The 17979-nt window shown below is 36.6% G+C and overlaps 1 protein-coding gene across 4 annotated transcripts in view; it reads right to left on the bottom strand.

Annotated features, from left to right (window-relative positions):
- Positions 1-17979, bottom strand: part of LOC107602069 (fibroblast growth factor receptor 1-A-like) — a 29436-nt gene that overhangs the window by 9602 nt on the left and 1855 nt on the right. For 2 of the 4 annotated variants that reach the window (XM_016294469.1, XM_016294470.1), the window contains exons 2-5: positions 11906-12102; positions 3724-3993; positions 2026-2112; positions 1770-1942 (exon numbers count right to left, since the gene is read on the bottom strand). In XM_016294469.1, coding sequence (XP_016149955.1) covers positions 1770-1942; positions 2026-2112; positions 3724-3993; positions 11906-12050 — 675 coding nt within the window. In that variant the 5' untranslated portion in view covers positions 12051-12102. The remainder of the gene's footprint in view (positions 1-1769; positions 1943-2025; positions 2113-3723; positions 3994-11905; positions 12103-17979) is intronic. The other 2 variants (XM_016294471.1, XM_016294472.1) reach the window with 1 other exon arrangement.

Raw genomic sequence — 17979 nt, 5'->3', positions numbered from 1 at the left:
TGCATACCACGCTGAATCGACGCGCTACATGTAAACCATATTCTTTGTTGTATTTTCCTGTCAAAATAACAGCGTTCCTTTGGAATTCTTCAGCTTTTTAGAACTGCCGCTTTCTCCGGTAGTGGGCGGAGCTAATGCGCAAATAGCTCTCGTTGGCTGGCGCTCATCTATTACTGTCCCTGTTTTGATTTCAGCAAATCAGTTCCAGCGAACGCTGACAACGTGATTAATATTCATGAACCCAGCAGATAGTAGCAGTAGTAGTAGTATCTTTTAATAATAATTACTATTACCTATGATCAACAATATCTTAAACACCACCACCAGTCCTAAGTTCAGTTAAAATGACAAATATGCATTCATTCATGGTTACCAAGTTTTAGTTCTAATCACTAGTTCTATCATTAAATAGTGCTTAATTATCATAATATCATAATATAATGCTTGATTGGCTGAAGTTAAGAGTGCACATTCAGTTATTTAAGAAGCTGTTCCATTTTACAAAGATAAGCTGATTGGGTGGAATCATGTGTGTGTGTGTGTACCTACTTAACCATATTTTGGGGACAAATTTGTACCCAAAAGTGAGCAAAACCTGACAAAATCGGCAAAAACCTCAATTTGTGGATGTCATAATTTGTAAAACTGTTATAAAAATAAACAAAGTTTTTTTTTTACTTTTGAAATTGTAAAAATGCAGAAAGTTTTCTGTGAGGGGTAGGGTTAGGGGTAAAGGTGGGTTTAGGTTAAAAAGTAAATGTGCGTGTATGTGTAAAATAGTATATCAGTCTGGCGAGTAAACAAAAAAATGTATTAGCCAATGGCGATTATATTGCCAAGGTGTGCGTAGAGGGTTGAATATGTACTCCAAATACACTAAAATTAAAAACCAAATCTGCATAATCCATTCACAAATCTCTTATGTGAAATACATATATGTATTTTTTGGCCTATTAATGGCTTAAAATTCTTTATTTCAAATTAAAGAGACCATCATTTACGATACAGATGTCTGAATAAATATAAGAACAATTTTAATAATTTTCAGTTATACTGACCAACATGACAATAATAATCATTAAAAATTATTACATAAAAAAAAAACACATATGGGTAAGGGTTTGAATCAGTTCATTGAAACTGACTGATTGATTCCGAAATGAATCATGATTCTGAAACTGATTCACAGAAATTAATCAAACTTACTGAATGCAATTTTTGCTACTCAAGTTTTAAAACATCAGTTTGAATGCTCTTGTAACTGCAAAAGTACTGCAATAATTCACCCTGAAGGGAATGTAATGGCCAAATAAACATCAAAATCACTTCAGTATTAATGATGTTGCTTAATTTAAATTGTTGGTTACGGATTGTTCTAGCACATCGTGGTACATGTTGTCTTGATATTTGTACATTGTCTCTCAATGTTTAGTCCTTTTTACAATTTTTGGGCCTTGAAGGAACTGTATAATCTCTCATGAATCTTGAATCCATTTTTTAAATCGGCAGCAAATCAAATGCCAAGCTCTAATCACTACGGCTAACTATATGTAACCAGAGCAGTGATGTTTCCTGCACTTTTACATTAGGGTGTGTGTATTCAGGTGTCAGGTTCAGGGTGTAGAGATTCAGGCTGTAATTTTGGCCTATTGTAAGCTGAGGTATCAGCTTTCGTTCACTCAGCTCAGGTGCAGAGTAAATGAGGGCTGTATGTCCCACATAACAGTGATATCAGTCAGGAACTGAAGTCTGCTCAGGTGCAAACGTACCTTGTAGCCCCCGATGCGCTGGTCTCTTTTGAACTCTTTTCCATTCTTGAGCCAACGTAGTTTCGGCATCGGGTTTCCCTCGGCTTGACATCGGAATTTCACCGTTTTGCTGGCCGGTACAGCATGAAGCTTTTTTTCCATCTTTTCAGGTTGGGCCCAATGAGGCACCATCGCTACAGAGGAAATATGTTATTAATAATGATGATGAACAATTCATCATTTGATTTCCTTCCCGAAAAAGAGAGTGCATGCTTACGTAAGAGCTCCTGGCTACTTGACGGCTTGTTTTCTTCTGACGATGACTCATCGTCGTCCTCATCCTCAGAAGACGCTACTGCATGACCTGTGACAAAGTTGAAAGGATGTGTGTCAGAGAATACATTCATACAGCCGCCCATAAAGGTCAGAATATAGCATGAGTCCACAATTCATCATGCACAATTTGGATGTCACAAATTCAGCTAAGCACATGCAGATGTGGTTAGTTATTTGTCTGTTTGTCCACCTGCTAATGTCTTGGTTTACATCCAATAAGTTATAAGTGTTTGATTTTACCAGTCATGAAGCAAATAATAGCAGCAGGCTGAGAAAGGAGAGGCTTCCGATGCTTTTATTTCTGAAATTATTTATGTGTTCACAATATTCTGGTGATTTTGTATTCTTGCTTGATCTGAAAAGTGAACCAGGACGAAGTAACGCATCCGCATCTGAAGTAACGCATCAGCGGCAGACAGCGAAAGCGCATGAGTCACTGCAGGCTCCGCTCCAGAGTCGTGCCCACGCTCCCATCACACAGACGCAAACACACACACTCTGAGGAGCTGTCTAACAAATTCACCACTCAACGCCTGACACATTCCACAGCTGAAAGGAGAGAAATGGCCTCACAGTGTCTCAGTTGCTCATCTACAACAACAAAACAATCTCAAAAGGCAACTTAAACTAGTTTTCAATTCAGAAGACAATAAGTGGTGTTTGCCTATGCAAAACTTACCAGCATGATACCAGGGGGTTGCTATGTGGTTGCTTAGATCATGTCTGGGTCATATTTTAACCATATTTTAAATGTAAAGGAAATAATTATCATATTTTGGAAATAGAAAATGAAGCCTTAAGCATGAAGGTTTTTAGCATTCTAACATTATTTTCATGACAATTAAGCACATTATAATTAAGCAAATTACAGTAATGCAAAAAATGAATGAAAAAATAATGATTTTAGATATTTAAATTGTAAAGTATTTATACATCAATATAGTATCTGTTGTACTGCATTTAATTAATTAAAAATAATTAAGAATAAATTAAAATTGAAACATTGTATGTATTTTAGGCATTACAGGAATGAAAATCCCCTTTGCGAACAATAAGAATTAAAAAAAATAAAATAAAAAGTACAATATCTGAATATTACATGGTGCACATTAGGGAAATTATATAGTTTATGCACATTTTCTTATCAAAATATGCACATTTTGAGATTTTATGCACTTGGCATTCCCATTCATAGTTTTTTAAAGCAATATCCCAACATGTATACAAATAACAATCCTTATTTGTTTAAAATATCAAGTTGAGTCTCATAGATCGTAAAAAAAAAAAAAAGGTTGAAATTGCTCAACTTATTTTTGTAAGTTAATGTAAAAACATAAATTGCCATGACTTACTTAACATATCTTTTTTGTTTGTTTACAATTTGGTTGCAATCAGGCCAAAAGTGTCAAAAGATTCTCTATGATTTTCTGGTCTCTAAATATAGTTCAGATTCCTCCAATAGTAGTTAATATGACATTTTGTCACTTGTTTCCTTGTTCGTTTGCATAGAAAAGTAGCAGAACAACTCTGTTTAATGAGCCAGATATCATTTATGTCCATAGCACAAACTGAGTCAGTTGTGAAGAAATTTGCATTTCAAAAACAAAGTTCATCCCCTCTAAGCTCCTGCAAGACATACCTGTCACGTTAACGATGAAATAGGTAGAGTGGTTGCCGAACAAGCTCTGGACAGTGCAGGAGTAAAGCCCAGAGTCTGTCAGCTCCACTGACCCGATCTCCATCTGGCCCCCGTTCACCCGCATGTGGTCTCCATTCAGCACTGCAGCGTGGTCTTTAGTCCAGATGACCGCTAGGCCTACGACTGGGGTCTCGTCTTGAGCCAAGCACTGCAGCACCAAACGCTCCCCAGGGAACAATTTGTACAGCTCCATTTTCACCTCTGTTCGGACTAGTGGTGGAACAGAAGACCAGCGAAGGTTTGGCAATGGGGGTACTGGATCAAAATCGGAATTTTAAAACAACAAGTGTGAGACAAGACATGACTCTTGTCCAAAGAAAAGTGAAGAACCGCAAAACTTAAAGTTAAGGGCCATGACTAACAAAAGAGGGATGAGCAAAGCACCACGGAGAAAGAAGACTATGGAAATGATGCCTCAAAAAATTAGAAAAATGAACGAATGAAATTATAAAAATATGGCAGAACCACCACCAACAAAAGAAATAAAGAAAACTGTGAGGCCACAAAATAAAAGATGAATACAAAAAAGATGAATATGGAAAATCATCTACATTTTGTGAATCTCACAAAACCCGTCAAGATCACATTTGGCCATATTTGAACCTAAAATGAACAGAAAACAATTATTATAATTTGGACAAAGGAAATGAAGCCTTGAGCATTAAAATTTTTGAATGATAACATTATTTATGACAATTAAGCACATTACACATTAAGTTTAATCTAATTACTGCAATGCAAAAAATATCTTTCTTTTGACTGGAATGTGAAAAAAATTGTTTAAATAATGATTTTAAAATATAGGAATATAATGTCTCCTCTTTGAGAATAATAAAAATTTGAATAAAAAAGGTAAAATATCTGAACATTACGAGAATAAGATTTTGATGGGAAAATGTGCTTATTTTTCATAAAAATAATGTCACAATGCACAAACTCGGAATAGTTGTATATTTTTTTTAAATATACTGCAGCAAAATTTATTTATAAAATATAAATATAATAATTTCTTGTTTTCTTTAGGGTTTTTTTTCATTGTTTTTGAGCTGTAATGTGGTCTAGGCATGTTTTTGATGAGATTCACCCACAAATTCAATATTGCACACAACTCAAACACTTTGAATCTAAAACACAAGCCTGCTAGCAAGAAATGTGATGCTTCCTTTACCAAATAGGGGGAAGTTCTGTAGAAAAAATGAAACTGTTTAAAGATTAACCTCCAGTGGCCCATTACACTTATTAGGCCTGAGTTTCAGTACATACAAAACAAAAGGCCAAAAAAACGCCAGAACATACGGCTGTCCCATTCGAAGAGACCCCCCACCAACCTGAAGTCACCTTAATTGTCAAACAAACTAATCCGTCCCTTTTGTCCTCCGCAGTGTTTCCTGACAATGCGAGCGGATCCGTAAGAGACGGAAGGGGGAAAGAGAGCGCGCTTGGAGAGACGGAAAAGAGCCTGTAACAGCAGGTTCCTCGGCTAGTTGTCATGGAGATCTCACTTGAGCCAAGTGGAGGTATTTCCTGGATCGCAGGCCCCTTAATCCCGGCAGGGACGAGAGGGGGTTGGGATCAACTTTCCCTTCAGCCAATTTAACAAAAAAAGCAGGGAGAGCAGGAAACGTCGAGGCTGAGGGAGATGCTGGTCTTGAAAATAAAATGGATATCCTTCCATTCCCTTTATTTCCAATCATTCCCGTCACTTACTGGAGAAGAAACATGACGCGCACCCCTAAACCTCACATTTACAAGAAAAACCTCACTTATAACTGCAGTTAATAGGGCTGACAACTCCCAGCATGCCCTTTGATGCCTTTATACTAAAATTAAATGCCTGGCTGTGACTATTGTTGCAATAAATCCAGATAAGTTACTTTTAGAGGGGTCTAGCATTTAATAATTCTTCATAGAAAAGTGGTTTTGCTTTAAGTGGCAAAAAAAAGACAAAAATGTCCACAAAAAAAACATCAATGTTACCCTGCCTTTTATAAGCCCAACAATATGCAACATTAGGAGTTTGCTTTCTAAATTGCTCTTGAAATTCAATTGTTTCAGTGGCTGAACTGGTGTTCAATAGTCTGGGTAGTACTTTTTTACTTTGTGTATGGTTTTTGAGGATGACGACATGTCAAGGAGCACGTCTTTGTTAGCATGTGCCTAATTAGCTAGCTTCTACCAAGCTCTGAACTAATTTGAAGCAAAATATTGCAGCATTTGATTTGTGCAAAAGTTTGGGGTTAGTAAGATTTTTAGTAAGAAGTCTCTCATAGTCACCAATGCTACATTTTTTAGCTGCGTTCCCTTTACCCTTAAAATTGTGCAAACTGAAATAGCAAATTGAAAATACGTCCAATAGAAACACATCAACATTCGAAAAAACGTTATAATGCAAAAAATTTTACGCTTGTATGTGGTGGAATAAGGAATATTGCGCAAAACTGCAATGGAAATTTACAGGTTACCTGGTGTACATACAAGTCACATGATCATTCTTTAATGTACTATAATATTTCTTTGCCATTAACTCTTGGATAACCCCTTATTTACACTGCATTACGGCTCCTACACGGCCACCGGAGCGATTCAGAAGCGGTTCTCCGCACTCCTTCTCTAAAGATACACGTCTTACAACTCCTTTGATTAAAAATAATGGCAAGTGCGGTGGCTGCGATATACGTGTACCTACCAACATCACAGTCACTATATCGCGAGAGGAAAATATTAAATTTTAGTCGCATATCATAGGTGAATGGAAACAGCGTCATTTCACAATAGTTTTTTATCAACATTTATAAAATATCGCAAAAGTTTTGCGCAAATCTCTAATGGAAATTTTTTCAGGATTCTTTGATGAATAGAAAGTTCAGAAGAACAGCATGTATTTGAAACAGGAATGTTTTGTCAAATTACAAATGTTACTCTCACTTTTTATCAATTTAATTCATCCTTGCTGATTAAAAGTATTAATTTCTTTAAAAAAATTAAAAATCTTACTGACCAAATTTTTTTTAACAGTAGTGCATGACTAGTTGCCATTTATTATTTGCATATATTATTAGTTTTTTTCTTGGCAATCCCATGCACACTTTCTTCCAAAACGGTTCACGTGGAGAATGTCCAGTTGGAATATCATACAAAGCTATTACACAAGCTTCAACTAAAAGGAGCTTTTTGCACATAAAACAGCACTGTGAATAAAAATGCAGTCAAATTTGATTCTCAATATGCAGAAATTCGAACCATTCCTCTGGTAAAATTTGAAGCAGTCGTCAACAAGGGGAGGAGCGCACCTCCTAAACAGCCGAATTGGAAGCACATTTTGTTTACAGAAGAAACTCTGTGGAAAAAACACTTGTTTATGACTGCTACAAAGCAATCAAACTAAATTAAAACTATTTAAATTTTCCACTAAACAGAAAGAATCTCGATATGCTCCTACGTCATTCTTCCCAGTCTGACCGACCCAAAAACACAAGCATGATTTCATCAGCGAGCCGTACCAACGCACATCTGTGTGCTCGGATTCAGACCGCTCCAGACTGGCTTCTTGGAGAAGCAGGAGAGAATGTGTTTTCTCAGAGGGAGGTGGAGGCCTGACCCATTTGTCTTGGTCAGGCAGTCCAAGCTGAAGTGGACAACATCTGTCATCTCCTCGTTATTTATCCGCAACATCTTTAAAAGCCTAAAATTCATTGCATTTCAGATCATTACGAGCCTTTTAATGAACTAAAGCTTCAATAAAACAAGCCTCGAATCCTTATAGCTGTCCGTCTCTCTGACCAGGATAGGTGATAAGCTCTGGACTTGGCTGGGAATCAGTAGAGGAAGTCATAGCCTGGATGGATTGCTGCTGGGATTTCCTGCCTGTCTAGTAATTGTGCTGCGCACCGAGTCACTACAACAAGTTAATTCAGGCGAGAAGGCAAACAGACAGTTCGATCAAGGCTATCAAACAATGGAGCAAGAGTTTGTGCAGCAACAGGATACGGATGATGACTGTTTTCACATGCAGATGAGCTCTGTGGCCCTCAGTGTACAACATATCAGCGTCTTAAGCGGCTGTGAATGGACACTATGCCCACGTGTATGCAAACATGCATCATCAATAAAGCTGTAGACAATGGAGGCTGTAGTGTAACTGTGTTGGTGTCAGGCTGTCACAACAACAATTCTGATTCCTGCCTTCACAGTAAAGTTAAAAGCAAACGATCAAACTTCTTGATTCCACTCAAAACAATGAACTATAAGGATGCATCAACACAAAAATTCAGACCAGAAAATGATAATAATTTTCATAATATGGCCAGTAATGATTGATATTAAAATTGACTACAATTTTGTCTAAATAAAAAAACAGTATGAAAATGACGAGAAAGGATTTAAATTTAAACAAATAATAGATTTAAATGTAAAAATAAAAACAACAAGCAATACATTATTTAAATATCTTATATATATATATATATAAATATTATAAGGGTTGGGCAAGTTTTTAATAACACACACATACATACACACACACACAAATATATATATATATATATATATTATAAGGGTTGGGCAAGTTAACGCATTATTATCGCGTTAATGCACGCCGACAATTATTTTATCGCGCATTAATGCTGTTTTTTATTATTATGAAAGTCCGTTGGTCACTGGCTCTGAATACACATAGGTCACAGGAGGGGTGGGATGGTGATCAGTACTGGCTTGGGATGGGCGTCATCACGCGTCTTAACCAATGAATGAGAGCATTTGGGGTGGGCCTACTGCAGCAACGCTCACACATGAACGCTCCCGATAAAATTATTTAGGCTAAGCATCAACATTCACAAACCACTGTTCACTGTTATTTTAAACAGAAAAGAATGCAACGTGCTCGTAATTACGACTTCATGAGTGGGAAATAGGAAATTTCCGATAGCACGTGAAGACCGCAGAGAAGCGCCTTCGCTCAGTACAGTGGAGTGCATTGTTCACTGTTATTTTTAACAGAAAAGAATGCAACGTGCTCGTAATTACGACTTCATGAGTGGGAAATAGGAAATTTCCGATAGCACGTGAAGACCGCAGAGAAGCGCCTTCGCTCAGTACAGTGGAGTGCATCGGTTTGTGAACTTTGTGGTTTATTATTTTGAGTCGTTTGGGACACGATAACACACGCAGGGCCGGATTTACGCATAGGCATTCTAGGCACGTGCCTATGTTCGCTCGTCCAGGGGGGCCCAAACACAATGAAGAGATATATAATATTTTTGTTATACTATGCTATCTACAACAGTAAAAGAACCAAAACCCCAGAAGACATTGAGCAAATAAATATAACAAACAATAGGGTAAAAAATTACAAACTATTTCCATGTCTTCCACCTTTTTTTATGTAGGCTACAGAAATCAACTTTCTTTCTCCCAGTCTCTCTCACAGATGCACACACAGTATACAGACATGCACTCGCACACACACGTGGAGATGTGAACAGAAACTTCTTGTCAGCGCTGCCCTGCGAATTTATCAATAAAATAGTTTCGCAGCTGAAAGGCTACAAGACATTTCTCAGTTGCGAGGTTCTTGAAGCAGTTTAACTTAAAGGGTTAGTTAACCCAAAAATTAGGCTGCGTTTTACTCACCCCCGAGGCATCCTAGGCGCTTATGACTTTCTTCTTTCAGACGAATCCAGTCGGAGTTATATTAAAAATTGTCTTTGATCTTTCAAGCTGTTTAATGCCACTCAGCGGGTGTTGCATTGCTTCAGTCCAAAAGAACTTGAATAAAAATCGCCCATCCATAAAAAGAAGTGTCTCCCATGGCTCCGGGGGGTGAACAAAGGCCTTCTGTAGCGAATCGATGCGTTTTTGTAAGAAAAATATCTATATTCAAAACTTAATAATCACTTTAATGTAGCTTATGCCAACAGCTGTACACAGAAGCAGCTCCAGGAGCATGACGTATGAGGTCAGCGTTGCGCATGTGCCGGTGAGTCTCATGAAAACCAACGTTTGTTTACAGGAAGCAAAGTTTCCTTACTTTAGCAAAGGAAAACCAGTCTCCTCTTGGCTTATATCGAAATGCTCTGACATTCTTCTTTACAAATCCTCGTTTTGAACTTCTAATTAGTGACCGTTGTTTTGTTTTGATCTCTCCCCTGCGTTTCCGCATGCATCACTTCTGAGCGGCGCATGCGCAAAGCTGACCTCATACGTCCCTCCCCCAGAACTGCTTTGTTTACAACAGTGAGCGCAAGCTGGATTCAAGTGATTATTACGTTTTGAATATGGATATTTTTCTTACAAAAACGCATCGATTCGCTACAGAAGGCCTTTGTTCACCCCCCGGAGCCGTGTGAGACACTTCTTTTTATGGATCGGCTCTTTTTATTTCACTTCTTTTGGACTGAAGCACTGCAACACCCACTGACTGCAATGATAGAGCCTGGAATAGCCAGGACAATTTTTAATATAACTCCGACTGGATTCGTCTGAAAGAAGAAAGTCATTTTGATGGCTCTGGGATGAGTAAAACACAGCCTTTAACTAAAATCATAAAACAAATTGCATTACTTATATTAAATAAAATAAATGTTAACTGAAATAAAATGTAAAAAATGTACTCATTTTATTTCAGCTTGTTGCCATTTTTATTCAAATTGATGTTCTACAATAACTAAAACTGAAATTAGAATTAATTAAAACTATATTAGACATTTTTTAATTAATAAAAAGTACAAAAACACAAACTACACAAAACTTAAAATAAAATAAAAATATTAATAAAAACTATAATATTATCCCAATTATACTAAAATAATATAGATACAGATATCTAATATTGGGGGAAAAAAATAAAATTTTAGCTGATAACCATATGGTGCCAATATATCAAAACCAATGGGCAAGAGAAGCAGCAGCTAATGAGCATTTCGGATTAAATATATAAATGATTCAAAGTCATTATCCCATTGCTATAGAGGTCTGTATTGTGTTTGGAGATCTTTTAGCACATTAAGGAGTCTTTGCAATGCTGTGCATTCCACCGTGATCCATCTGAACCTCTAAGGTTTCAAGAAAGAGCGAAAGACCCCAAAGCTACTTGGATGCATAAAGGAAAAGCATCTGGAGGTCCTACAGCACATCGGACCCTAATGAGTTCCAGCTCCACTTATTAACTCCACATCAAAAATGGAGCCATGACCAGAACTCTGCTGCTGCATGAGGTAGAGCCAAGTGTAAACTGAACATCAAATGAATGTATTCGAGCCTAAATCATGCAAGTAAACGATGTGCTGCTTTCGTCCATTTGGGCCTTTAACTAAAATCATAAAACAAATTGCATTACTTATATTAAATAAAATAAATGTTAACTGAAATAAAATGTAAAAAATGTACTCATTTTATTTCAGCTTGTTGCCATTTTTATTCAAATTGATGTTCTACAATAACTAAAACTGAAATTAGAATTAATTAAAACTATATTAGACATTTTTTAATTAATAAAAAGTACAAAAACACAAACTACACAAAACTTAAAATAAAATAAAAATATTAATAAAAACTATAATATTATCCCAATTATACTAAAATAATATAGATACAGATATCTAATATTGGGGGAAAAAAATAAAATTTTAGCTGATAACCATATGGTGCCAATATATCAAAACCAATGGGCAAGAGAAGCAGCAGCTAATGAGCATTTCGGATTAAATATATAAATGATTCAAAGTCATTATCCCATTGCTATAGAGGTCTGTATTGTGTTTGGAGATCTTTTAGCACATTAAGGAGTCTTTGCAATGCTGTGCATTCCACCGTGATCCATCTGAACCTCTAAGGTTTCAAGAAAGAGCGAAAGACCCCAAAGCTACTTGGATGCATAAAGGAAACGCATCTGGAGGTCCTACAGCACATCGGACCCTAATGAGTTCCAGCTCCACTTATTAACTCCACATCAAAAATGGAGCCATGACCAGAACTCTGCTGCTGCATGAGGTAGAGCCAAGTGTAAACCGAACATCAAATGAATGTATTCGAGCCTAAATCATGCAAGTAAACGATGTGCTGCTTTCGTCCATTTGGTCAGATTAGAAACAGCCTGGAAGTGGACATGGGAACAGGAAAAACTTACCTTGTTCGGTTACTGCGGGACGTGAGTGGGCCAAGGGGAGCTGAGCTAGAATAACCCACAGGAGAAGCAAACGCCATGACTTCATCTTCCTTAGAGAAGCCATGCCAGGGCAGCTGGGCGAGGAGGGTGGGCCGAGACAGCTCATTCGCACAGCTGTGGGCAGCACTGGCCCATCAACACCGGCAGCATAGAGCTACCTGCCAAAAAGTGAAAGAGAATGTGTACAGGAATTAGTCTTACACGCTATGAAAAGATACAAAGGAGGAAAAATTTACTTTTCATTGGAATGATCTGGCTTTTTCCCATTATTCTTTATTGGCATCAATGGTTTCATGAAGAACCTTTCACAACATGGACACTTTTCATTGCACAAAAGGGGCTTTATAGTGGAAAAAAGCTTTCTTCAAATTATTAAATATTCTTTACACAAAGAAACAATGGTTCTTTTGAGAACTGATCACTGAAAGGTTCTTTGGGGAACCAAAACTGGTTCTTCAATGGCATCAATGTGAAAACCCCCTTCTGAAACTTTTATTTGTGTGTTCTAGAGGGTTCTGGTTGGCTAGAATGGTTGCTTACCCTCTTTAAAATAAAGGTTCTTTATTGCATCAATGGTTCCATGAAGAACCTTCAACATCCATATAATCGTTCCATTCCACAAAAGTTTCTTTATTGTGGAAAAAGGTTTTTTAGATACTTAAAATGTTAAAGCAATGGTTCTTTTAAGAATTGTTCACCCAAAATGGTTCTTTCAGCTCTGAAAACACCCTTTTGGGACCTTTATTTTCATCCCGATATGTTTAGATATCCAAAAAAGTCAAGTTGTAATGATATTTATGAGTTGAGCGCATATAAACGCCACTACAATGTAAATACCACTGAGAAATTTAAATTTTGGTGATGTGCCAATTAAAAACCATGACAAAATTAGTTTGGTCTCAATTAGGTTTTAAATGTAAATGCTGCACATTTTGTACACAATTAATGAAAATGAAACTTGCTAGAAAATACTACTTATCTAGATGACTATGTGGCGACAGGATTGAGCGATACAACCATGTCCCATAATTCTCTGTGGCAACACAAGAATGATCAACTACATACATACAGCATCAAATAAACATCTAATATGCAGTCTTTACTTTTTATTTTGTGAATGAGTCCATTTTATTCTGATCAAAATCACTTCAACACACATCACATCACAGTAGGAAGCAGGAACAACTTCAAGCAACATAAACCATTCAAAAGTTTGAGGCCAGTAAGCCTAATAATAATAAATGTTTCTTGATCAAATCAGCATATTAGAATGATTTCTGAAGGATCATGTGACACTGAAGACTGGAGTAATGATGCTGAAAATTCAGCTTTGCATCACAGGAATAAATTACATTTGAAAATATATTCAAATAGAAAACAGTAATTTTAAACTGTAATAATATTTCCCAATATTACTGTATTTTTGATCAAAGAAATGCAACCTTGATGAGCATAAAAGACTTCTTAGTCATTAAAAAAAATCTTACCAGGCCCACACTTTTAAACAGCAGTATAAGTTTCCACTTATAACTATATCAAAAGGCCACAAAATAAGCCCAACTACACTCACGCTCTGCTTACAAAGACCAGACCCCTCTCATTTTCTGAAATAATAACGTCACCTGGCTATAAAGCCCATCTGGTACTCACTAATTCAACTTCTAAGGCTCCTTCATTGCACTTAAATATTAATTAAGTTTGATTAGCATTGACAACTGTTTATGCATCAACCCATCACCCACTAAATCAACCACTAATAAATAATGGAATAAAAGTCTCTTAATTTCAAAGCAACAAGCGTCCTATGACATAAAATTTTAACTTAACTTAGAAAAAGCTGTAACTTTGGGACTAGAGACCTGGAAAATCAAAAACTAGTTCAAACATGGTTTTCCCACATGTATGAAGAAAACAGAGGCCCCAAACCTCTCGACCCCTCACCCGACAGCAGCTGCCCCTCTGAGTAGGTGTGGAGAGGCCATCCCGGTGGTGTGAAACACATCTGTTAATGCCATGCCCCCCTAAGAATCGCCACTTGACACTTGGCTTTCCTCTGGACTCCAGTCACGCCTCCATCCCTGCCAAACGTTACCCAACAAAAGCCCCGTAATCTGGTGGTTGTTTTTGTACCCCCTCCTCCAATAATCATGCTGCAGACCATTTGCTCGCACACCTTCAACTTTACTCACAATTTCCAATCTGAAACAACACAACTTGGTGTCATATGTTTTGCTCTCATTACTGAGAATGAAGGGAATTAGAGTATTAGTGAATGCAAACAAAGTTGTCAACTGATTAGCGCCTTTGTTGCAAGTCTCAGCTTCGCACAAGTGTTTAAAATACTCAACCATGCTGCGTTTTCATCTAGAAGAGCTGACGTACAGAAACATCTAATTCAGGTAATTATGATCACCTCATTAGAATGATAAACGAAGGATGTCCGTCCATTACTGAGAGCTGTCGGATGGTTTTATGCCAAAGTAATTCAGCTGAAGGCAAGTACATGAAGAGACGGTAGTTCTGCGGTGGGTGGCGACCCTGAATGAAAAATCCTAAATGCTGGTGTGCAGCGGGTTTATGATAAGGCCATAAACGCAGTTCATTTACCTCATAGGCGCTGTCCATAACCGTGTCAAAGCAGTAAAATTTAAGAATCTCTTAAACTGATGAGAATGTGGAGTTATTCGTGGAACTTTTTCACACATGAAACTGCGGCACGCCGACGAGATTCAAAGAAATGTTATTGGATGAGCTATAAAAGCATTTTTCAACAACAGTCACACAAAAAAAAGAGTGTACTTTTTACAGTGTACTCTTTATCTCTAATGAAACTAAACAAAAAATATCAAATATTATGGTTTATATATTTTTATTATTAGAAATTTTAGCAGACAATCACTTGTAATTACACTTTTTTTTAAATACAAACATAAAACATACATTTTAACAAATAAACATTAAAAAAAAGAAAATTAAAATGAAAAAAACTAACTATAGTCATGAAAATAATAATTGAACAAAAAATGTAAATACATTTCCCCCCACCCAAAAACTTGACCCATAAGTGCTTTCCAGTGGTAAAAGTAGGTACTGAAGGCATAATAAACATATTAATCACAAGTTTGTAGAAAGGAAATAAAAAGGGACCACTTTTTTATCATAACAAAATCATGTCTATTAGGGTATGCCTGATAAAATATTGCCTTTCCATTCTATAAAAGATTATTTATAGTGGAAAATAATTCTTTACATGCTAAAAAATCTAGATGACTGTGGCAACAGGATTGCACAATAAAACTACACGTTCCATAATTCTCTGTGGCAACACAAAAATGATAAACTGCATACATAAAGCGTCAAATAAACATCTAATATGCAGTCTTTACTCTTAATTTTGTGAACGAGTCAATTTTATTCTGATCAAAATCACTTGAAGACACATCACATTGCAGTAGGAACAAGTTAAGGACTTCAAGCAACAAACCGTTCAAAAGTTTCAAATCAGCATATTAGAATGATTTCTGAAGGATCACGTGACACTGGAGACTGGAGTAATGATGCTGAAAATTCAGCTTTGCATCAGAGGAATAAAATCAATCTTTTTTATGCTCAAACAGCAACATTACAGACTAACTAAAGTTGAAAAAGGGAAAGCATAATAGGACCCCTTTAAAATATATTCAAATAGTAAACAGTTATTTTAAATTGTAATAATATTTCACAATATAACTGTTTTTACTGTATTTTTGATCAAAGAAATGCAACCTTGATGAGCATAAAAGACTTCTTAGTCATTAAAAAAAAATCTTACCAGGCCCACACTTTTAAACAGCAGTATAAGTTTCCACTTATAACTATATCAAAAGGCCACAAAATAAGCCCAACTACACTCACGCTCTGCTTACAAAGACCAGAACGGTCTCATTTACTGAAATAATACTGTCACCTGGCCATGAAGCCCATCTGGTACTCACTAATTCAACTTCTAAGGCTCCATTGCTTTTAAATATTAAGTTTAATTAGCATTGACAACTGTTCATGCATTAATTCACCACCCAATTAAACAACCACGGATAAATAATAACAAATCTCCTAAATTCAAAGCAACAATCATCCTATTACAAAAAATTTAAACTTAACCAAGAAAAGGCTGTAACTTCAACTAGGTACCTTACAAATCAAAAAGTAGTTCAAACATGGTTTTCCCACAAGTATAAAGAAAACAGAGGCCCCAAACCTCTCGACCCCTCACCCGACAGCAGCTGCCCCTCTGAGTAGGTGTGGAGAGGCCATCCCGGTGGTGTGAAACACATCTGTTAATGCCATGCCCCCCTAAGAATCGCCACTTGACACTTGGCTTTCCTCTGGACTCCAGTCACGCCTCCATCCCTGCCAAACGTTACCCAACAAAAGCCCCGTAATCTGGTGGTTGTTTTTGTACCCCCACCTCCAATAATCATGCTGCAGTCCATTTGCTCGCACCCCTTCAACTTTACTCACAATTTCCAATCTGAAACAACACAACTTGGTGTCATATGTTTTGCTCTCATTACTGAGAATGAAGGGAATTAGAGTATTAGTGAATGCAAACAAAGTTGTCAACTGATTAGCGCCTTTGTTGCAAGTCTCAGCTTCGCACAAGTGTTTAAAATACTCAACCATGCTGCGTTTTCATCTAGAAGAGCTGACGTACAGAAACATCTAATTCAGGTAATTATGATCACCTCATTAGAATGATAAACGAAGGATGTCCGTCCATTACTGAGAGCTGTCGGATGGTTTTATGCCAGAGTAATTCGGCTAAAGGCAAGTACATGAAGAGACGGTCGTTCTGCAGTGGGTGGCGACCCTGAATGAAAAATCCTAAATCCTGATGTGCAGCGGGTTTATGATAAGGCCATAAACGCAGTTCATTTACCTCATAGGCGCTGTCCATAACCGTGTCAAAGCAGTAAAATTTAAGAATCTCTTAAACTGATGAGAATGTGGAGTTATTCGTGGAACTTTTTCACACATGAAACTGCGGCACGCCGACGAGATTCAAAGAAATGTTATTGGATGAGCTATAAAAGCATTTTTCAACAACAGTCACACAAAAAAAAGAGTGTACTTTTTACAGTGTACTCTTTATCTCTAATGAAACTAAACAAAAAATATCAAATATTATGGTTTATATATTTTTATTATTAGAAATTTTAGCAGACAATCACTTGTAATTACACTTTTTTTTAAATACAAACATAAAACATACATTTTAACAAATAAACATTAAAAAAAAGAAAATTAAAATGAAAAAAACTAACTATAGTCATGAAAATAATAATTGAACAAAAAATGTAAATACATTTCCCCCCACCGAAAAACTTGACCCATAAGTGCTATCCAGTGGTAAAAGTAGGTACTGAAGGCATAATAAACATATTAATCACAAGTTTGTAGAAAGGAAATAAAAAGGGACCACTTTTTTATCATAACAAAATCATGTCTATTAGGGTATGCCTGATAAAATATTATATAAAAAATTATTTGTGTATATTACAGATTAGCAAATATGAAAATGCATAACTAACTAAATAAATCAATCAATAAATGTATGTATATTCAGCAAAAAAGTTTAATTAATAATAATAATAATAATACATATATTGTTTTATTTCTTTTCATTTTTGGCACTAAATAACCTTTAAGTAGTTGCTTACACTTGTGCTATTCTCTTTTGAAAGCTGCTTTGAACAAAAGCATCTTCTAAATGGATAAATGCAAATGAAGAAACTTCTACTCCACTATCTCCACCAAAAGTGGAAAACAGCATTGAAACCAGCAGTCCTTTCAGAGTTCTCCACAGTAATGCAAGAGGAGCATTTGAAAAGCCCATTGTGATAATTAAAGGTTGGGGTTTGCTGTGTTCCCTACCCCCCTGAGATTCCAGCCCGGACCCTTAATTACTATGCTGCTGCATCCATGCATGACATTCCTCGACTCTGTGTTTGTTTTGGGAGATAGTCATGCAATCCATCCCAGGACCCCTCCAACCT

The sequence above is a fragment of the Sinocyclocheilus grahami genome, unplaced genomic scaffold, assembly GCF_001515645.1.
Source record: "Sinocyclocheilus grahami isolate Dianchi unplaced genomic scaffold, SAMN03320097.WGS_v1.1 scaffold318.1, whole genome shotgun sequence".
Taxonomy (NCBI): Eukaryota; Metazoa; Chordata; class Actinopteri; order Cypriniformes; family Cyprinidae; genus Sinocyclocheilus; species Sinocyclocheilus grahami.
The sequence above is the reverse complement of the archived record's forward strand: the minus strand, read 5'-3'. Positions and strand labels throughout refer to the sequence as shown.